The 23,457-nt window shown below is 42.5% G+C and overlaps 2 protein-coding genes across 2 annotated transcripts in view; one reads left to right on the top strand and one right to left on the bottom strand.

Annotated features, from left to right (window-relative positions):
• Positions 1 to 5,204, top strand: part of LOC135257003 (coiled-coil domain-containing protein 85C-A-like) — a 46,188-nt gene extending 40,984 nt beyond the window's left edge. Inside the window, exons 4-6 of the mRNA XM_064339330.1 lie at positions 447 to 539; positions 1,511 to 1,609; positions 3,274 to 5,204. Coding sequence (XP_064195400.1) covers positions 447 to 539; positions 1,511 to 1,609; positions 3,274 to 3,363 — 282 coding nt within the window. The 3' untranslated portion in view covers positions 3,364 to 5,204. The remainder of the gene's footprint in view (positions 1 to 446; positions 540 to 1,510; positions 1,610 to 3,273) is intronic.
• A 766-nt stretch (positions 5,205 to 5,970) lies between these two features.
• Positions 5,971 to 16,245, bottom strand: LOC135257001 (cyclin-K-like). Its single transcript, XM_064339327.1, is given in 12 exon segments — positions 5,971 to 6,336; positions 6,338 to 6,711; positions 7,537 to 7,608; positions 7,723 to 7,756; positions 8,039 to 8,232; positions 9,684 to 9,853; positions 12,501 to 12,558; positions 12,635 to 12,740; positions 13,238 to 13,369; positions 13,860 to 13,941; positions 14,382 to 14,656; positions 16,077 to 16,245. Coding segments are annotated over 11 exon segments (1,638 nt in total). The 5' UTR covers positions 14,579 to 14,656; positions 16,077 to 16,245; the 3' UTR covers positions 5,971 to 6,117.
• Between the last annotated feature and the right edge of the window lie 7,212 nt (positions 16,246 to 23,457).

The following is a 23,457-nucleotide window of genomic DNA, read 5'->3' as shown; positions in this document are numbered from 1 at the left end:
CCAAGGAATGAAGTGGCTAAATGAAACAGAGTTTTGGCAAGCGACTCACTCGACTGAATTTATTACATTTTTTTCAGCTTTGGTTGAAAAAGATTTATAAAGGTATTGCTGTCCTTAACTTTGTTTTTGAGTTACTGTCATTGTTTCTCTGTGCTGAGGGAAGCATAAAGCACTGTTTTAGGAAAGCTAGTGTTTGAAGGTTACAGTATATTACATTAGTGCTGCGTTACTACATCAAGCAGAGGTGTGTTGGAATCAGCCTCAGAGTAACATTAAAGTAGGCGGAGGCAAGTGTTCTTTTTTTATTGTACTGTACTTGTATTGTATTTTATGCTGTATGCTGTAAACGCTTAATAGATTTTTTTTTATTGCAGAGGGACTCACCTGGATAAATAAACAATAAATAAATTAAAAATTAAAACTCAAAATAACTCTTCTGTCCACAGGGTTCCACCCGCATCCCAAACAGTGAATCCTCCCCCACAGCCGGGTACCTACCTCCAGTGCAGAAGCCGGAGGCGGTGGTCCATGCAATGAAGGTACCTTAGGGGACGCCCTCCCCTTTCCTTTGGGGTAGGGCAGGGTGGGAACCTGGCCTATCATGTTAACGGACAGAGAACACAGAATCCAAAGCTTTTTTAAAAAAATTTTTTTTAATTACATTGAGATGTAAATAGGTCATTCTGTTCCACTATTTGCTTGGAGGATTGTTGTACTTAGCCTTTTTTGAGGTGTTTAAATTGCAAATGTTTTCCTTTTGCTTTCAGTGTACACCACCCTTAACACAGTTCATGTTATCTGTTTACCTTGGGAGATTCCCCAGAGGGAGTTGAATGCACAATCATCGGTGCTGGAATAGGATCTATCGTATATGCCAGTCTGAATATTATCAGAATATTTACCCATGAATAATTTCACAGGAATGCAGGCTGACATGTAGTCAGAGCTTTGTGTTTGGCGTGGATTATTAATTATGGGAAAGGTTCAACAATTTTGCTGATTTGCCCATGAACAATAATTTGGAAGGAATCATACCTCCTTTTTCCTAAAAATGTTTCACTGTTGGTCCTGGTGTTCCCACATATACCAAAAATATGTCTGACCTGCCTACGGGAAAAATATCTTATCTATTTGAGTTCATCATGCTGCATATTGTGCCACCATGTGGCAGTTCAGGGTATTACAGTTGGACAGATGGATCCCAAGCCCATTAAGTGTATTATGTAACCTTTTTCAATATAAAGGAGGACTGCTTAGAAAAATAAACTCGATAACATCGTAAAAAGCATATTTTTGGGAATTATGGTTTTCATCACCCTATGAAGAGTGTGAGAAGAGAATTTCCTGGAAAAAATTGGGTAATCCAACAATCTGAGCCCCACAATTTTTTAGAATTTTATTTAAAGATTGGATTATCTTGCCAGAATGTATAAAATGTTCTGTAGTCTTCATTATTTGAAAAGCATTTTTGAGCATTGCTAATGCCATCTCCATGTTTTGTTATGTAAAGGTCCTGGAAGTTCATGAAAACTTGGACAAGCAAATCCCTGACGACTACGAAGAAGACCTCAGTGAGAAGGAGAAGGCCATTGTCCGTGAAATGTGCAATGTGAGCGGAGCTGTGTTCAGAACCCCCTCTTTCTACCGATCTCCCTCAGTTTCTCACCCCTCTTCCTCTTAAAATTCACAATCAAGCGCTCACAGCAACCTCACAGCAAACGTTTTTACAGCTACAATATCGATAGTTTTAAATAACGTGAAATGTACGTTTCAGAACTAGACTACTGACTCCACCCTACCCTGAAACAGCAGTAGCTTTTCCTCTCTCCCCCCTCATTGTTTGCCTGTGATACAGAATCTAAAGGCGAGCTGTGTTTTTCCTGAAAGGGTCACCCTGGCTCCATGGCACATCTCTGCTGATTAATGAAGAGTCTTTAATGAGAGGGGTATAACTGAGCTGTGAGCAATTAGGACAGTTGCGGTTTCAAACAAAAAAAAAAAAAAACACAACTTTGGGATGGGATTGTGCCCCTGGCTCCATTGAGGGATCTGCTTATAGAGGGGAGGGGGGGAGGGGCAGAGTGTACCCCTCCACAAATTTTGCTTCCCCTTTGTGCCACTCACCCACCCTGCCCTCTACGTGGAGCCCTGGGCCTTCAGAGTAGGGTCTCTGTTTAGTGTGGACCCCCATATTGAAGACATGGTCATAAAGGTCAATCGCATGACAGGCTAGAAAGTAAATAAGACATAATGACCGGGTCATCTGGTCAAGGAGGGATGGACCCTCAGCTTCATCACCTCAGAGCCAGAGTCAGGAGTCTAGCCTGGAACGTGTGGTAGTGCAACTGCAAATACTGTTGAGGGTACAGAACATGTTGTGCCTTACATTTCCGGTCGACCCCTTATTGGATCAACGCTATCACAGTTTAAACTTAGGTACATTGTTCTGCACATGCGTACACACTAGTTACTGGTACGTTAGTCACAGCCTCTATGTAGCTTTTTTACCTATGAAGGTAGCTAACAATGCGCTGCTAACTTGCGAGTGATCAAGCCGAGTGATAATGAACGAGTGCATCGTGGGCTCACTTGCTTTAGCTAACTGCTAGGCCTACCGTACAGGCATTTCTACAGTTAATTTGCCTTAGCTAACTACTTAGCTTACAGTGCTGTAGCCAGCAGGCTAATAACGGTAAGACTATCCGACCCAGATCCTACGTGAATAACCACATAATTATGCATGCTTAGTGTTGTTTCCAATAAGGGGTCGATATGTACAAATGACACCAGTTCCAGAACCGGAAGACAACAGATTTTGTACACGTAACAGTCTTTGAACCGACAGTGGCACGCAAAGTACACCACGTTCCTAAACCGCTTGGCTTTAGCTTCTCTGCCAAAAATGGCTGCAGCTGGTCAGCATACTACCTCTGCCTCTAGAGCTTCCAGGTCAACAACTACAACAGAAGCATCAGTCATGACGGGCAACTCACACTACACACACCAACTCAGCTACATCACAGTCAGCCACTAAGAACTCTCAAGAATTACAACCCCAACCCTCACCATACAAACACCCCAGGACCAATGAGATTTGAGGCCAACCGCAACAAGTATTCAAAAAACTGTAACACTCAACAGAATTCAAACAACTTATGCTAAGGTGCTCCCAACAATTTCTCCAACAATTACCACCACCTCCATAAAAACTGCTGCTGTAGCATTCAGGACAAGAAGCTCTGTAATAACTGTCTGCGTATGATTTCTACCCAGGTGGTGTGGCGTAAGCTGGGCGATGCAGCAGGTTCCAAACCGTCCATCCGACAGCACCTCTCTGGGAACCAGTTCAAGGGGCCGCTGTAGGCCACACCTCCTGGGTAAACCTACTCCAACTACGTGACCTCAAAGTACACAGACATCCAGTCATCTCTGCCCGTCTTCCCACTGCCCATCCAATCATCTCTGCCCGTCTTCCGACTGCCAAGGCTTTGGGCAGCTTCACCTGAGTATTCCTGGACTGTGATCGACCAATCCCACGGCAGCCTGAGACACGGTCCTCTATCACTGGCTGTGTCTCTTTATTTTGTTGTACCTATCAAGTATTTGCGACCGGCAGCTAGCTTGGACCCATTTGCCACGCCTGGTGTTCAATTTGAGTTTATACAGTCAAAGGATTTTTAGCTCATCTAGAGTCGGTGTTGATTTTAGCAGTACATGTTTGTGGTTTGTATACAGCCTTCGCACCAAAACCCCACAACGATTTCTGAGCATTGTGTGAATATTGTATGTGGATTTGGAATTCTCTTTATATGGAGATCCAGTTTTACGGTTGTTTTTGTGTCTTCCAAGGTAAAAGCCAATGGCTTCAGGTCTATTTGTGAAACCTATGGTATAAACAGTTCTATCTGCTTTAAAACAAAAGTGTATAATAAATGTAGAAATAAACTGAGAAAGTGAATAGTTAAAAATAGAAAGCTAAAGTGGCAATAAGTTCCAAAACTGTAGCACTACTTCGTCACTGTATGCTTGTCATTTTAGAGTGGCCATGCTACACAATTATATTTTGAATTTTTGTGTTTTAAAAGCACGTCAGTAGACTGCACACAGGGTTGGATGAGTTAAGGCTCCAAATTATTTTTCTTTGTGCCCTGTGACAAATAGTCTAAAACTTCAGGGCTGTATATGGCTGTGTAAATGCCATCCAAGTCTTCCTGCCCAGAAGCTACAGTATGTACATGAATTATGAAAATCCATGTTGCACACTCGAGTCTTGTTATAGTGATGATTGACAAGTGACAATCATCCTCACCACTTCAGCCAGCAGCCCATCCCCTAACCCTGGTTATGCCCGGTCACAGATTGCTGAAGTCGCTTGCTGAATCTCCAACACCTCTAATTTGGAGCGGCCACTTCAGCCAGTTCAATGTTCCACCACCCCTGGGATGTCACTGGCCAAACAGTGTTGATTCTAATTCGTTTTTGCCTCTTGATAACATGGTCGTGCCAAACAACATAACGAAGGTTGACAAAAAAGCAATACCCCAAAGAGAGGGACGTAGATTTTTAAATGGATTCAGCAAGCGGCTTTCAAGTGACAGCTTCTGTTATGCCTAGGTTGATTTTCATGTTTTGTGATGTCAGAATAAAAAAATTTTAAAGTAGAGATTTAAAAACTGTTATTTAAAAATATATAAATTACAACCTGATGCCAGGTTACACTAAAAATATAATGCTTTCGGATACAACGTGGCTCAAATGAGAAATATACATTAAATGTTACGTGAACATTCACAGTGTTGATTGGTCAAATGGGCAAGTTATTCTTTTCACATGGGTGCTCAGACATTTAACAATGGATGAATGGATATAAAACACAGCCACCACTTTTTCTATGAAGATTTGATTATAAAGTTAAGTTTAATACTTAATGTGACTTGAATATGCTGCTTTTGTGAGTGAGGCTTCAAATTTGGAAACCAGGATGAAGTTGTACAATATGTATATGTGCTAAATTAAACTGGGATGCAAAGAATCTGCAGTGCTCTGTAAATAGACACCATCTCCTATAGAATTACTATAGCATGCCTGTGTAACCTTTTTTGAGCTATACGTAGCTGAAACGGTCCAATATTTTTAGTGAGTTTGGAAAATGATGTAACAGGCCACTTTTAGATGATTTTGGAAAATAAATACTTCCTTTGCAATAGTCTTCCAGTAAATCGTTTTGTAATGGCTACTTTGAAACTAACGTTAAATGACATTGTTCACCACACCCCTTTATGGTAACCACAATAAAATGTTGTTAATTCTGTCTATTCTGTATGAATCTGAACAGGAGTAATCTAAAAAGCACTTACTACTGTTTCTTTGAATTATAACAGCCTACATTTGGCAACATACGGTACATTACAGTAATTGAATTCTGCCAACTGACCACAGACCACTAAGAACAGAAAAGTGGTTTAATGTCCAATTGTACTATGCTTACAGACATTAAAAGCAGTTTGCAAAGAATGACTAAAAATGACATGAACAGCTCAAGCATTTCCTAATTTACCTGTTAAAGGAAAAAAAAGACTAGCTAAGGCACAGAGGAGGATTACAAAATGTGTATTTTCCCATTTCAAGGGTTTTATATTTACAAACATTGCCTTTTCAATTTACAGTCACATCTGAAATGCTAAAACACAGATTTATCCAAAAATGTCTGCAGCCACTTGTCACTAGTAACACAGATTACCATGTTTCAATGTGCGCTGCAACAGAAAAAAGAGGTTTAAAAATAGTGGGTGAAAAGAAATGAAAATACAGTGTAGAGAATTACCTTTAAAAGGACCTCTTCTGAGGCTAACAATAGTCATTGTAGGTAGAGTCAAAATGGCACTTCCCTGATGAAAGAGACGTTCTCCAGCCTCACTCCTGTCCTGTTTGTGGATGTTAATTATGCGGGAGGCGGGGCCACTTCTCTCAGCGAATGAGCTTCAGGAGAGAGCAGCTGTGATGGGAGGAGACGGCCGAGCTTACCCTGCGAGTAACCAGAGGACGGGGTAGTTACGGTGATATGTGCCAGTCCGTCTCCGGAAGGCAACAGGTCTAGCCAAGCTCCGCCCCCCTCTTTCACCTCATCCAGCCCCCTCGGTTCATGCTGCTCACCGGGGGCATGCCGGGGGGCGGCAGGGGGACCTGAGCCTGCCCTACGGGCGGTCCAGGCGGGGGCGGGTAGCTGGGCTGGGGGAGGGCCATGCCAGGGGCCATGCGAGGCGGGGGGAAGCTGTGGTTGTAGCCCGGGGGCGGGTAGGCGGGCGAGGGGGGCGGGAGGTTGGGCGGGGGTAGGTGGAAGGGGGGGGGGCGGGCCGGGCGGCGGGGCACTGGGCGGGTAGACGTGCGGGTGGTACTGCATGGGGGGCAGGGAGCTGTAGGACGGGGGCATGGAGCTGTAGGAGGAGCCGTCCGTCTTCATCATGGACTGCAGGCTCTGGAAGCCCTCGCCCGACATGTAGGAGCTGGACGTGGACATGCCGCCCAGGTGGACGTAGCTGGAGGGGGGCGGGGGCGGAGGGCGGTGCGGGAGGGGCGGGGGCTGGTGAACGGGGGCCGCGTGGGGAGGGGGCGGCGCTGGTCCCATGGCGGCCTCCGCCGAGTCTCCCGATGCGGCGGGCGCTGGCTCCGCCTCCGCGGGCGGGGCAGACGTGGTGGGCGGCGGCTTGCGGTCTGTGGGGGCGGGAAGACAAACACGGATCTGAAACACGTGCATGTTTTCGGTGCCCATAGGCAGACAGACAGAAGGTGTGAAGCAAAGCTGCTGGCCACGGTTTGTGTTTTGGTGGCTTTAAGGAGCTTATGCGATTATTGGATTGGTCACAGAGGTCAGCTGAAGTGGTCCAGGAGCGGGTGTGTGCAAGTGGCTCCACACTCAGCTACACTAGTGTTCATCTTCGGAAAACGCAAAGTTTCAGATGACCTGTCAGAGTTAGCAGTCACACCTCATGTCACAATAAAAACGCTAGTGACTTAGTGCGGAGCAAAATACTGTAAATAAACAAATAACTTATTATTCTTCAAAAAAAATATATTTTTATATTACTTTTGGTTGGAACTATTGCCTATGGCACATGTAACCTGAGACCACTGCACTTAAGGAAAGAAGTACCAGAGCAATATAAAAACCGGTGTTGAGAATTGTGAATAAATGCTATAATAATCTATTCATACTTGAGTCTCTGGAAACATAATGCAACTGTTCGAGCTGCCTTAGAGTTACACAACGTGTATTTTACTGCTTTAGCCCAGAAAACCCAGAGTGCCCTATATATGCCATTGTAAAGGTGGCAGGTTGTCTGCACCACACAACCTAACTTGAAATGAACTTAAAATTGCTTTTATCACAGATGTAAACTGTCTGGGCCAATCAAAAACATAAAATAAAACTAGTTTAAATAGTATTTAAAAATTCCAGAAAGCAAACTATCCATTTAAGGTTGACGGGTGGTGTGTCTTAGATGTCGTACATCTCTTGTCCTGGGGAGGGAAACTCACCAGCTGGAGGTTGTACAGTGGGGAGGGGGGGCATGGGCGTCTCCAAGCGGGGGATTTTGGAGCCTACTTGCTCTGGAAGAGAAGGAGAGAAGCGGTTCTGGTGTTCATTCTGTAAGCTATGCAAACAAGTCAGACGTTATTCCTGGAAAACAACAAGCCTGAAATTAATAACAATCCGGTCTTTACCTGGAGCCTTCGGTTCTTCTTTTGGGGACGTGACCTGTGAGCAAACAAATACAAAGTTACAAAATGGCAACCTGCTTCAGGGGGGGAAATGAATGCTGGTGAGCAGGTGCAGAACATCAGGGCTCAACACGTATATTTCTTTTAAGGAGCACATGTGCTCCAAAGTAAAAACATTTAGAAGCACACTAATCCATACCAATTTCTCATAAATTATTTTTTCTAGCAGTTTTCAGGAGCAAATGTTACTAAAATGGAAGCACTGTACAGCCCTGATCATGGAGACCAGCTTCCAGGGGTTAAAATCCATAAAACTCACGTGTGGCCGTTTGAGCTGCCGGGGAGAGCTGGCCTGGGGGGAGGTCTTCCTCGGTGGGGGCGGGGCCGGGGTGTTCGGAGGCTGTTGAGGTGGCAGGGCCGTGGGCGGGGCCTTCTCCTTCTCCTGTAGTGGGGGCTGCTGGGGGATGGGCTGCTTGCCCTGAGAGTACAGGTCCAGGATCTGGTGGCAGATGTCTGTAACGCACAGAAAATGAAAGGGGTTCCACATGGGCCAGATACAGGGGAGGCAAAACATGGATACTCGGGATGGAAACTGCACCCAAACTGCACACTGCTCGAGCCCTTAATGCTGAAACCACACTATACGCGGCCCCGCCGCCTCCATTCATTTTGAATGAGGGGTGGCGGCCAGCCCCCGCAAGGCATTTTGGGATTGCCGGCGGCGCGGCGGGAGCGGCGAGGCCGCAGTGGAGATGGCAAAAATTCAACTTTGACCCCCTCGCCGCGTCGCGGTAACCAATCTGATGTGATATAATGATCCGTCAAGTAAATTGTCCCTATTTTTTTCTCATTTTAGTTCCACAACGGAGGACCTAACTCGTAATTTCCACATCGGGTTTCCCGACTTAATAAAATCTCCTACAGAGACACTGATAAGAGGAAATAGCGTGGAGAAAAGTCTCTGAAATTGTCGGTGGCTCTGCAATGTAGTTATCGCCGTTAGCTACTATCACTGTCCAGCCTGAATAAAAATAATTTTGCAGTAATCTAGCTCTGAAAATGTTAATAAGCTGCCTAGCTAGGCTAACATAATGTGTAGCTATAGTGACTAACAACAAACAATAACAAACAAAAAAAATCTTCCTAATGTATTAGTTGCTAGTTGTTCATTTCTACCAGCCACCTAGCTAGCTAATCAGATACAACTTTGAAGGAATTATCTGGCTAATTCGTCAGACAATGTTTTTGTTGTTGGTTGTAGACATTAAACAGCCTAGCTAGGCAGCTGACTAACATCTTTCAGATCTAGGTTACTGCAAAATGATTTTTATTCAGACAGGACAATGAATATGAAACACGATATTAAACCCGGTCAACATTTAACGAACACAACTGTCTGTCAAAAATAGGTGACACGCCCACAAACAGCCGACTGTGGGGACGCGGCGCGGCGACAGGCGGCCGTCGCCGCGTATAGTGTGGTTTCAGCATAAGTCTTACCAGAGGAGCAGGCAGGTGTTTCTGTCTCCATGTGGTTTACACTTGGTACACTAACCTGTTTTAATAACCCTGAATTGCTAAAACTGCAATGGACTGTGACACAGCTTTTTGGGTCCCAGAAGATTAAATAATGCATAGTAAAAGTACTAAAAACAACTCCAAACTAAATTAATATATATACACTACATGTGTAGGGAACTATGGGTTTAACATGCAGGCAGGGTTAATCTGCATCGCAGGTCCACTACTTCAGACAACACTGCTTTGTGTGCCAAGGCACATGCAATGAGAAGTGAAAGGATGCACTAATATGATCAATTCATTCATCTGGGCTCTTACAATAAGAATGTACTGTATGTGCAAACAATGCCCCCATGAACACAAACTCAACCAAACCATTTTTAGGCATGAAGAGCAGAGAGAGAGCAGCGTCTGCTCATGAACACCGATTGGCCGTTACACACCTTCCAGCAGCTCTACCGGGACGTCCTGGACAAACTGCTCCCACCAGCGGCGGGACGACTGCTTGGACGTCCACTCCTGAATGTCAAACTTGCAGAGGCGGCCCGCCAGGTACATGACGGCCACGGCGATGATCTCGGGCTCCCACTGCAGGGACAGCATGGTGCACAGGCTGGGAGAGAGTGGAAAGGGAACATATAGCACACCTGAAAATTGTCACAAATTACATTTTATTATGGCTAAGTAATGGAATCATAAATACAGCTGAGGCCAAAAGTTTACATACACCTAGGCTAAAAACATTCATACTCAATTTTTCACAACTCCACACGTTTCATGTTACCATACATTTCCTGTGTTAAGTCAATTACGGTATCTACTTTTTTTTCATAAGAGGTCGTTTCAAAATAATAGCTAACAGACAGATTTATTTAAGCTTTTTTGTACTATATCAGATATTCAGTGAGTCAATAGTTTACATACACTTTGTTAGTATTTGGTGGCATTGCTTGGGGTAGCCTTCTATAAGCTTCTCACAATACTTTGCCAGAATGTTTGCCCATTCCTCCTGACAGAACTGGTGTAACTCAGTCAGATTTGTGGGCTGCCTTGCTTGGACACACTTTCTCAGTAAGTCCACAAATTTTCTATGGGATTCAGGTCAGGGCTTTGTGATGGCCACTCCAATACTTTCAGTTTGTTGTCTTTAAGCCATTTAGTTACAACTTTGGAGGTATGCTTACGATCACTGTCCAGCTGGAAGACCCAGTTGCGACCAAGTTTTAACTTTCTAGCCGATGTCTTGAGGTGTTGCTTCAGTATTTCTAGATAATTCTTCTTCCTCATGATGCCATCTATTTGATGAAGTCCACCAGTCCCTTTTCCAGCAAAACACCCCCCACAACATGATGCTGCCACCCCCATGCTTCACAGTTGGGATGGTGTTCTTTGGATTAAAAGCCTCACCCTTTTTCATCCATACATAGAGCTGATCATTATGGCCAAATATGTTCAATTTTTGTTTCATGTGACCAGGGAACACTCTTCCGAAAGACGAGGGGCTCTATTTTAACGATCTAAGCACACGGTTTAACGTGCATGGCGCAAGTGCATTTAGGGCGTGTCCAAATCCACTTTTGTTAGTTTAACGGCAGGCAATCTGAGCGCAAAGTAAGGCGCATGGTTCAGGGGTTGTACTTAGTATTAATCATAGGCGTGTTTTGGGTGTAACATGAAATAAACCAGTGTCATCTCCCATTCCCTTTAAAAGCCAGGTGCGCTCGCACCTTGGCAGATTGCTATTATAATGGCCGGATTTGCCAAGTAGTAGGAAAGAACGCTTCTCTGCAGAGGAAATGGATCTGCTCGTGCGCAAAGTGAAAGCGTGCGAGCAGACCATCTACGGCAACAGCAGGATTCCACCAAATGTATTATGAATATTATGTTAATATATATAATATATTAATATCATATTACCAATATTGTGACATACCATTATGATGTATTTTCTTAAAATATTGCGCGTTGTGCACCTGCCTATGTAGGCGCATATTACTATCTTAATAATGCGCTCTTAAAATAACAGTAAAATACTGCGCCATTGACTTAAGACCAGGTTTTTGTTGGTCAATCGCGCAAACGCTTTCCGCTGCCTCAAGATAGCAATGCGCCAACAATGCACCTGACCACACCTCATTTTAAGACCAACACGCCCATGGGCGCAAGTACATTTGCTATTTAAACAACGTGGGTGCTGGACGGGAAAATGACAACTGCGTCGGTCTGAAATTAGCAAAGACACTTAGATAGTGCCCTAGGTCTTTGTCCCGGTGATCACCTGCAAACTTCATTCTGGCTTTTTTTTTTAAGAGTAGGGGCTTCTTCCTTGAGCAACAGCCCTTCAGGCCTAGGCGATGTAAGATTCTCTTAATGGTGGATGTAGATACTTTGGTACCTGATGCCTCCAACTCCTTCACCAGTTCCTTTGTTGTTGTCCTGGGGTTCAGTTAAACCAAAAGTTTCGGACCAAAGTTTGTTCAGCACTGGGAGTTAATTTGTGCCTCCTTCCTGAACGATGATGTGTCTGTGTGGTCCCAAGATTCTTATATTTTCATACAATTGTTTGTACAGATGCTCCTGGTACCTTCAGTTGTTCGGAAACCAGACTTGTGGAGGTCCACAATTTTTTTCGGAGGTCTTGGCTGAGTTGTTTGGATTTTACCATGGTATCAAGGGAAAAAAGGCAGTGGCTCTGAAGGTAGAATCTTAAATACAGCCACAGGTGCCAATTAACCCCTAATTATGACAATTGGCCAATCAGAAGCTGTCAACTGTATCACTACGTTTCGTGAGTTATTACCATATAAAAAAGGAAAATGAAGGACTATATAATTTCAATAGGGTATGTTTGGGCCCATTATAAAACCCAGAACAAAAACAAGAGAGTTCCAGAATCAGTGGTGCTTGTTCCCCCTACTAATAAAAACAGACAGATTATGTCATGATCTGAAAGACCATCCAACTGATGGATGCATGGCAGCAACTTTGCACCAGAAAACTCAACACACATCTGCAGAGGTCACGAGGGAGGGAATTATTGCGCAAATCAAACCAAGATAAAATGGCAAGTTCTAGAATTTTATACTTGGGATAAGTGCCACTGGGATTATTCATGAGCAGTGCTTCATTTGAAAGACACCACCTCCTACAGCACAATGTCTGCATCACTGCACTTGTACAGAAGCAAGACCAAAACATTCACGTACGCAGGGACCCGAACACACACACACACACACACACACCACAAATGCAATTTATACCTGTCATTCACGAAGGTCCAAGCCATCTGAACCAGCTTCTGCACTTTATTTTTGTCACCTGAAACACAGACAGCTTACTTACAACAGGCTTTTCTTATATCAATTCCGTGACCCATCAGGGCTTGAGGCCTTACCTTTCAACTGTTTGGCATAGCGCAGCAGGAACTGGTACGGATGCTCGACTTGAAGGTCAAACTTAATTGTCTGCAATAAGATCCTCTCCAACACCATCACTTCCTCCTGTATGAGAGTAAAGTCATAATGTACACTGTAACTAGCCAACAACCTCCAACAGACTGGAGTTGAAGGTCTACTCAAGAGGAAGCTGAAGGGAAAAAGTCAAGCAAAACTAAGACGGATCAGGACAACATGCAAAGAGGGAAATGGGTGAAAGGCTGGGCGTACACTACAGTATGTGCACTCATTTCAGATTTGCTGCCTGAAGTTTTCAAAGTGCTAACTGCCTTACTAGAAATAGAGGGACTGCTTAGAAACTTGTGACTATGAAGACCGGCACAATGAGTTCAAGTGCTTAATTTAAGACACGGAACGGCTTAAGAACCCCACACACATTGCCTCCAAGGCCTAAATCAGCTGCTGATTGAAAGGAAACCGCAGAAGCCTGTAGATACTGTGGCCCTCCAGAAATATGAGTGCGAGATCGCCATTTTAGATTTAGGGTAACACCAGGTTGTTGGTGATGCAATAAATCCTCGGGTCGCCACGGTGGCACACACCTTCGGGTCGTCTCCAAACTGGGCGAACTGGACATCGTTCAGCAGGCTGCGTGCAGTCTTGATGATGTCCTTACACTTCTTCGGGGTCTCCTCCACCTTCCCCGCCAGGAACAGGCAGCATGCCCCCGTCACCTGCAGACAGACCACGCCCAGCGACAGGCCGTCCAATCAGCCAAACTGGCGACACAAAGTACGCCCACGTGATGAGCATGCACACTCTGTCCTCAAGATCTACTGCGTGTGAGGGTTTCCACTGCTGCCAATTTCCCAACCGGTTCAGCTGCGATAACCAAAAACATGCTCCGAAATGACTAGTCTTTAAAATGCTGTTACCCAGATAAATTTTTTTGCTCATTCCCAATTTGCTGGAGTTAGGAGAGTGAGGCATCACAGCTAAAATCACTTGGAGAACTGCTTTACAGAAGAAAAACCAGCACATACTGTTCATCACCTGAAACAAATCCGTTAGCAATAGCATTGTTAGCAACAGCATTCAATACCATTGTGCGATTTAGTACAGCATAGTGCAGTGTAGTTTTGCATTATATAGTGTGTACTCAGTTACACTGTTTCACATCTTTTAGCTGCCATTTTGAGACAGAAAACATCCGTCTATACTCACATATCTGGGGAACTGCTTAAAAGAATGGAACATATAGAAACGATGGAAGTAGATGATTCCTGTTGCCAGGGTGTCATAGTGCCTGGACACAGTGTTAAGGAGCAACAGTTAAACATGCTGAAAGAGCAGAGAGGTGTGCCATAGCGAAGTCCAGTGATGCAAGTGAGTGCACAAATGCCTGCTACAGAAGATGATGCCACCTCCTGAGCCTGATTAATAGTGCAATTAATTAGCTTCTCCAGGGATTTCATACAGCATTGTGCATTTACAAATGTTCATCACTGTTCAATTTCACACTCTTTCAAATGTAATATGCACAGCCTTCACACTTATACACTACACATTTATTCAGCTGGATATTTACTGTTGCAATTCTGGATAAGTGTGATGTCTGGGATCTGAGCCCACTGTTGTATACTCTACATAACTCAAAAGCTCATTTTCTAACCCCCACTGTATATGCGAATGGCTATAAGATTTATTTTTCCGGACTTGGGGTAAGTCGGGGTAGGAAAAGGATACAGTCCCAGGCGTGTGCCCACATCGAATATGAACCTGGCCCCCTCCCGCCTGTACCGCGCCTCTGTGGCAGGGTCTAGACCTTCCGACTGGGATGGCGTGTGTGCCAGATCCTTCTTGTCCCAGTACCAGCAGGGCTTGATGTGGTCCAGGGCTGTGGAAAGACTGTGGGGGGTCGAGTTCTCCTTGTTCTCCTTCATCTGGTGAAGGCTGAAAGCTCTAGGCAGGGTGGGAGTGGGAGGGAGGGTGACTGACAAGCCACTAGATGCTCAGAAGCCCTGAAAGACAATGTAACGACGTATTGCAAAGATCACCTGTTATCAATAATGATATAAAATAAAAAATCCAAAAGGTAATAATCATAATCTTTTCTTGCCATTTTAGATACATGTGAGTAGTCCACTGTCCGCATTTATGCAGACAACATAAAAAGTCAGAAATAAATTTGCAGTACCCACTATTATGCATTCTTCAGTTTCAGAAACAACTTTCACAACTAGCTCTCAATGGTAGGCAGGTAATTTTAAGAATATGTTTCTACACTGGTTAGTGGGCTAACTTTAATAACAAGCTTACATTTCAAATAGGCTACTGTCTACAGCCAGCTATCTAGCCATGTACATTAGGGGTAATTCCAGGGGGAAATGTCTCCTTCTCCATCTAGACCTCTCAAATCTTACTGATACTTGACACCCATAATATAACCGTGGTGTAATGACCATAGGCATACTTTTGACAAAAAAAAAAAAAAAAACATTCAGCAAATTATGGAGTGTCCATTTTTACTCCACTTTTGGCCTGCCCTCCTCTACTTTTGAGGCTTGATAAATGATAAAAACAAATATCTTGGTGACTTGCTTTCATTGCAATCACAAAGAGTTCCTACAGCATGGGTCATGTTTGAATACTTAACACTCAGTATATTTGCATTGATTTAGAATTCAAATAATCTTAATATCCCAAAGCTACTTTTTAACATTTTTCTCAATTTTTCATATGTTATCCGATGAATACACAGGCCAGGCTATAGTGGGATTTCTTGTACTGTCTGTTCTACAGTACTACTACAAGGGATGATTGACTTGTTTAAAGCAAATCAAGTTTTGGAGGGTCGGCCTGCGTGCTGGATTTTGTTCAAGCCAGTTTTGGTTTTCTGACAGCCCTGTAAACTACGCTGGTTCACTCCTGAGCACAATTAAATCTTTAGGATACACTTGCAGTCTGCAGTTGTAGCTGGCGCTTATACAAATACCAGCTCAAGACATGGTTAATCGCACACTGTACATTGTTTCCTCAAAGGTGAGTTACATTGAATTAAAAAAAGAGATCAGGTCGCTATGAACATAATATTAGCTAGGCCATATGTCTGTTTGTTGAACATATACGGTCTATGTAATGAATAAAACCTAAAGGGACAGTTTAGCCATTTATAAAGCCGCCTGGACGGATGTAAAATATACAGTATCACACCAAAATGAAGAAATCCCCGGGAAAAAGAGGACGTCTCCCAGCTTACGTGAACTTTATGGAAAATTAGCTAATACAAAGACAGTTTAGATAGCTTCAAGTGAACATAACCGTGGAGTGCCGGGCGAGAACATTAGACTAGCCACTGAACCTACAAATTCTGCGTAGTGATCCGATACGCTGATAAGCTTACATTTTCTAGTAAGATGAATGAAAAGATGAAATACACACCTGTTTTAAGAAGGCAACGAAGCCACCGTTAATTCGACAAATATGTATTTGTACAATCCTTAGCTTTAGCTAATTCAAAACGACTTCAGACCACACCGAAGAGGCCACCATCTTTATTTTACGTCATTACGCATAGGAGGAGCGTTCTTTCGCCAGGACGTCGCTGCTGTTGCTACCTACCGCTGAGTGTGGGCAACGGCGCTTAAACTGTTCAAACTGTTAAAACAGACAATCTTTTAGAGAAATCTTACGAATCGTTTTGTCCCCTACACTGTATCGCCGATTATAAAATGTCTGTGTCATTGTCCTTGTCGCAGTTCTGCGGTCCTACCTTGCTGTACAGTGTGCGCACAGGGAAAGAAAACAAAACAAAACAAAAAAAAAACCGACGAGTCTCCACCAGAGGGAGGCATTCTGTCGTCGAATGTGTTAAATTTAATAAATTTATTTGTTTATTTACATTTTTATTTATTTATTTATTTATTTATTTATTTATTTATTTATTTATTTATTTATTTATTTATTTTAACCTAAGCATTCCAGGACCAATGGGGTATTTCACAAAGAGAGACTAAGGAGCTGGCAACTTTTATATGTATTTTTAAAGGATGACATCTGTCAGTGGGCAGTGGTGATAGATTCAGGTGTGCTGACCCACATAATTTAAGGGCAACATTTTCATGTCGTCATGGGTCAGATTTAATATTCTGGGGACTTTTGTCTGCAGATCTAGCAGGGATCAGGTTAAATTCCTAATGTCACTGTTAATTTACAAGGGATTGTGGCTTTGAAGTTGAACTCATAATTGTAGTCTTGAAAAATTGGAATTTCTTAAGTGTTTGTTGGTACTGTTTAAATGTAGACGAGGCCTGCAGTCTCAATTGTGCGCTCACAGTCATAATTTGGAAGGTGGGGGATGGGGGCTGTATCTTGGACCTCTTTCTAAATTTGGCCGTCTCACAGGGATGACAAGCCCACATTGGACATCTTCATGACTCTGGTCCTGTTTACAGGAGGTATTTAAACCAACGGAGCTGGTCCCAGCAACCACGGGAAAACTGAAAGCCCTTTGTGCCTTAAACTTTAATAAGCAATGACACAAGAGGTGTTTGCGCCGAGTTCATCGAAGCCCGATTGTGTCCTCAAACATTACAGGAATCCACCTGGGCCATGAACTGGTCATATAATATTCATATTTTATGTTAATTTTGTAGTTGCTTCAACTGCAGCTGCTTCGCTGCAGACCCTTTTAGAGGCTGGATTCAGAGTTTAATGCGAATGTAGTGTTGTAGTCTCATCAAACCGTCCATTCCCATTTGCAGCAGTGTAATCACACAGGTCCCCATAGGTTACATGCGTGGCTTATTTAGAGTATGGAGATTAGAGTATGGTCATTGAGTTGAGTGGATGTGTTTGTGCACATCTCATAAAATGAGCTGATGTGTGCATGTCCAAGTGTGTGTGTGTGTGTGCGTGTGTGTGTGTCCATCTAATGAACTGAGTGGGTGTCTAGGTTTGGATGTGACTATGTAAGTGAGAGTATTACGGTATGTGTGTGTATTACCATATTATAAACATATATTATTTTGATAAATTTGTACATTTATATTTAGATTTGATTTCATGCTTCGGAGGTTTATGGACATAGTTCGGCATATTAGACTATATGAAACACTCTATGGCTTTTCAGGTCTCGACACTGAGGTCTTGAGTGCTTACCCCCTGAAAAGCTTATGAAGTCTTAACATGCTCTTTCCCTTTCCTAACTTTAAAAACACCGATATATCGCACAGCATCTTTTCGCCGTTCTGTCTTCTAAACCCACCAGCCACATTGTAAAGTTATACAAGAAACAATGTCCTGAATCATTTAATTCGCTGGAATTAAAATGTGAAATTACGCATTCATTATTGATTCGTTCCATGTATGCCTTAAATTCCTGAATGCATTATTGCAGTGGGCAATGCTGCGGGTCGAGGGCTCTCTACTGTGGCCCAGCAAATGTCCAGTGCTGTTAGGATTAAACGTGTCACGCCTGAAAGCCAGAGAATGTTTACAGGAGAGGCCTGGGATGCGCCAGCAAAAAGTAATCCAACACATGAATAATTCACTGCGCATTTATTAATATACAATGACCCCTGGATGAAGTGGAAAATCCTATTGTGAAACTATTTACAAATATCACCCAATGTCTTCTTCGCTTGCATACCTCATTGTTTTTTATCATGGATGTTTGATTTACAGTATATAGTCCCTTACACAGGTTAGGTAGCATATTTATGTTGAATTTTAAACTCGCTTCAAATTCATTCACAGCAAATATTATTAAACATTTAATGAAAGAGTGAGCTGGCAGAATTAAAAAATGTGAGGTGAAATTGGTATTCAGCGTTTCACAAAATCAGTATTATGTTTTTTGCCGAGGAGAACTGACTATTTAGGTGCGAATGCAAATAATAATAATAATAATAATAATAATAATTGCTAGTGGCTCATCCACCCTTCTTGTGGCTTCTACAGTAGGTTTTAAGGATTATGGAATAGGTGTTCATCAAAGCAGGGTTAATTTTCCACTTTCAGTGCTAAACTGGAATAAGCTATCCTTGTAAACAAATGGCACATTAATGTGTCTGTACTCTTAATGACCTTGTGATTAGTTAGGTATTATGATACCAGAAGTGGTCTGTAATTCCATTGCATTTTATCTGACCAGTTAGATGTCACAACACTCTAACTTGAACTATCTAATATCAGTGCTTTGTAACATTGTGTTTTTCAAAACAGTACCATTGACCTATATGGCTTAGCTTCATTCAAAATTAGCTTACCAATTGGTAGGCTAGTGGTCACAATGTGGATGTCCTCTCAACCAGTATAAAATAGTACCTTCAGAAAGTGTTGGACATAATGTGCAGTGTACAGTACAGTTTTATCTATATTCATGCAGTGAACTGTAAAGGCATGATGTCACTGGTAAGAGTTATTGTTCATTCTGAATTCCATTTAACAATTTCTGTTGATGGATAACATGGAAAGCCTGCCAAGTGAATCCCCCTGTCCCCTATAATACTGTTGCCAATTAGGCATTGCAGAGTGGTTTTCGGTGACTATCTGCGCTAGCACAGTCATGAAGTGCATTCCAGACCTTGGCCTATGTCACTGTGGACAAATGCATTAGCCGGATGCACCATACACAACATTTTATTAGGGACAGGACACTGCATTCTTCTCAAATGCTCCTTGTTCATATAGTTAAAAAATTGTGCAAATAGTACTTAGTACTTCATGTTGGATGCTCAGTAATGATAATTGAAACAGAAATTGTCTTTATAATATACTGTTCAGAAACTAGACCCTACAGATTGTGTGCAATGTAAGTTTAATAGAGGGAAAAGTGGGGATCTTAGGAAATTTTAAATTCAGCAAGTGATATGCATGCTATGTGATGCAAAAAAAAAATGTATTGACTCTTGGCAATTTCATGTATACATATCTTATTATTATTTATAACTGTTGAAACAACTCGTATATCTACAATGTTATTATGCATATTCTTTATTCCAAATTCTATTTATTTTCATATTGAAGTATAGATACTTTTTCACACATACTAGGTCTTGTATGCCCCATCCTTTGGAGAGGTTATGTATGTTTAGTGTATTGCCCCTTGTCTAACGCACACAGAGCAGACCACTCTGCAGTCTGAACAGGACCCAGGTCAGGAACAAGGCCTGCTATCTTTGCAGAAGCAATGCTGAAGTTTTAAAACATTTTCCATGTTTGCACATAGCACGTTGAGACCGTCGCTGCTCAGTTGCATGAGAATGGCCCGGCCCAATGGCAGCAGTTGGCCTGGAATGGAAGTGACCATGTATTATTGAGGAGCCGCAGGGAAAGGATGGTTGGGGGAAGTGAGGGTTGACAGACCGGGGTAGCTGGGGCAGGGTTGCATAGCGTGACCAGATAAACGGTTGTCGTGATCAGGCATCTCAAAAAAAGAAAAGACAAACAAGAAAGAACTGGAAAATGCAGAATTATATGTGATCATTGTGGTAGTGATCCAAGTCTCAAAAAAAGGAGTGTGTGTGAAAGTCAGTCAATCAATCAAATAAATCAACCAGGGTCACCAGTCATACACAACTGCACCTGGGTGACACTATCTGCTAAAGGTGGAAGGGGATCTACATGAGGGTTTGTCATGTCCGTTAGCTTGCGTTAATACACTCTTCAGATGCAGACACTTGGAGCCACGGCATCATTTAAAGTTCTCAAACATAAAATGCAAGTGAATGCAATAAATGGCGTACAGTACAGGAAGCTATTTAAAACACCAGGCCCGTTCGGCTGCTCGATTTATTCTGCGGTAATAGTTTCGATTCAAAATCAGAGAAAGGTTTTTAAAAAGCAAATAGATCACAGTCTAAATTGGCCCTCTAAAGAGCATGCCTTTCATTGTTCAGACATTCTTTTTTTCAGGAAGTATTGTTTCAATTTTTAATCATATTTTAGCCAACTGGAAACATTATTTTGCAACAGTGAAAACACAGCATACATAATTTATCCAGTGACAGGTCTAATGGGAGAGGGAATCAAGCTTGGGGGTTTTCTGTGATTGTCTGGTAGCTGGGAGCGGACATGGAAGGGGGTCATTGACTAGATGCTCTGTCAGTTAGGCAGAGGCTCCATGTGTTCAACTTCATTTGAATTCAACTCCCCCTTGGGAGTTTTTTTTTTTTACCCCATGTGATTGCTATTTGGGGGTTCAGGCCTGATTTTTCCTTGGTTTTTGCTTGGTTCTTGGTCTGTTTTTGCTCTTGTTCTGTTTTTGCTTTTTTTCTGCCACTCTGTAAAGCATCTTCGTGACAGTTGTCTGTAAAAAGCACTATATAAATAAAATTGATTTGATTTGATTCAACTTGCACAGCTTGAGCCTAGCCTGTTTTAGGGCAAAGCATTGTGGGAAGACCATACAAATAAATCAACAAGAAAACCATTGGAATGGAATTAATTGGAAGTAATGTGCTGTTGGATTTACCATAATTTACTGTGATTCATTCTGTTAATAATTGTGCTCACTGTGTGTGTGTGTGTGTGTCTGTGCATGTGTATGCTTATCGGGAATGTACATGTCTGTGAGTGGCTTCACACGTGTGTGTGTGTGAGAGAATGTAGGTGTATTTGTCTATGTGACTGAGAGTGTGAATATTACGTACAGTATGAGTGTACATGTGTCAGAGTGAGTTTGTCAGTGTTTATGTATGCCTATGCAAGTGTATATTTGTGAGTTTCTGACTAGGTGAGTGAGTGTGTGCATACAAATGTGTGTGTATTTGTGTGAATGCATGTGAAAAAAAATATGACATTTTGTTAAAGAAAAAAAGAATTCCCCTGAGGTCCCCATAGCCTTGCCACAAGGAATCAGAGTACTGGTCTTAAGATAGCGCTTGTAATTATTCCACTGTATATAACACTTGTATTTTTCTCAAAATCTTTTGAATTGTTTCATCACATGCAGTGATGTGAGAGGTTCATGGCTAACAGAATGCTTCAACTGTTTCTAATTTTGTGCCTGATACAAATGCCTCCACTGTGTCTGACACTCAGAAGAGAAAGAGAAATGTGTGAATGGTGACTTATCTTCAATTATCTTACAATTTGGACTGAGTTTGGGACAACCTTACTGCAACATGCAGACTCATCCTTTTTAATTCACCCTATGCCCAAGTGGCACTGGGAGTTTATCCATGTTCAGCCCACCAATGTCAGGCATTTCAGGACTGCAGGTGGAAACCCACCTTCTGACCTGTGCTAACCCTCACTCCCTGATTTATCTGTAGGTGATTCTCAAAATTTGCATTCAAATTAGCAAAGTGAAAATGTACTGTGTGACCAAAGCAGGGGTTACAAGTGAGTGAGAAGCAACATTCAATACGAATATATTCAGTTATTCGATTCTGTTCAAGCAAACACATCGATGATTTATCAGTTTTATATTGTGTATATGCAATGGTTTTGGAATTCCTTTTCATTAAAAAAAAAACACTCATTAATAACTAATTGTACAAAGTAATAATCACAATCACATTTTAATTGTTTGTTTTCTTTGATAAAAGTGCGTATAAAGAAAATAAATGCATCAATTATACTAGAACTCTATTAATCACTTTAAATTCTGAGCTCACTTTATTGATTTAGTTGGAGCACAGTAATATTATCAGTCTCTGTTGCTCACAACATTAATGTGCAGGAGGATCAAACTTGCTGGGCTACAATTTACACGTGATGGCTGCCGGTCAGCAGGGGGTGCTCTTGCATAATAAAGAAAGGTTAAACTCCAGTCTGTTATCGGTTCCTTAAAACTGAAATACATACACACACACACACACACACACACACTCACACGCACTCTGAAGACAATCACTGTCACCAATGAATGGAATAAACCACAATACATTGTAAGTCACACATTATGAAGACAGCATATTACGCACGCGCGTTTCAAATGAACAGAACCTAGAAACTCTAGGCGCACATGCAGTCCTACAAAAATAACTGAGAGCTCTCAGAACGTAATATAAATGATTATTGTTATACACAATTATTATGTTCTCACTGCCTCCCATTACACGCAAATATTGATGCACATCTATTTTTCTGAGTTTTTCTCGCTCGTTCCACACAAGAACAGCTGAAGCTAGCAGCGCAATTTTGGACTGTGGACACACTGAAGGTAAATACGTTCTGATTCTCATTACTTCCTAATTAAGAAAAGAAAGAAAGCCAGAAGTCCAACTGCATCCATAATTTCTGAACAGAGAAAAAAGTCAATTGCACCAGCCTGTCCGCCGTTACACAGGACAAGGGCCCACGGATTACCTTCGCAACACTATCACTGGGTTAACTCTACGCATTAACATAGTCAGCGATTTACCGTTAAAGGCAATTTAATTGTTTTCTTGTTTAGTAACCTATTTGTGTCTTGATACGAAATAAGACACACGTTTAAATCATAGTCTTATATATTGAGAGTAGCGTTTAGGGCACTCATTCTACGAAAAAATACGTGTGTTCTGCAGTATGCGTGGAAATAATATCGTTTGGGCGACGGAGGAGTGCTGCCTTTTGTTCAGTTCTAACTCACGGATGCTACTGGCTGAGGTTTGCGGAAGCCCGGTTTACCCGCCGAGTGTTTCCCCTGGCGTGAGGGTGAGGAGCGTTAGGTAGCTACGGGATGCATGGGAAATAAACGGAGAAGCAGTCAAATGAATCAATTAATGCAAACCGAACTACCGCCCCGGGGTCCTACAGTTCTCGGAGAGTGTGTCACATGCGCGAGCACCTGGGGAAGCCGCAGCCTCTGATCTCCTGGCGAGACAGACGA

Source organism: Anguilla rostrata, chromosome 6, assembly GCF_018555375.3.
Source record: "Anguilla rostrata isolate EN2019 chromosome 6, ASM1855537v3, whole genome shotgun sequence".
In the NCBI taxonomy this organism is placed as follows: Eukaryota; Metazoa; Chordata; class Actinopteri; order Anguilliformes; family Anguillidae; genus Anguilla; species Anguilla rostrata.
Note: the sequence above shows the minus strand (reverse complement) of the source record. Positions and strands in the feature narration are given on the sequence as shown.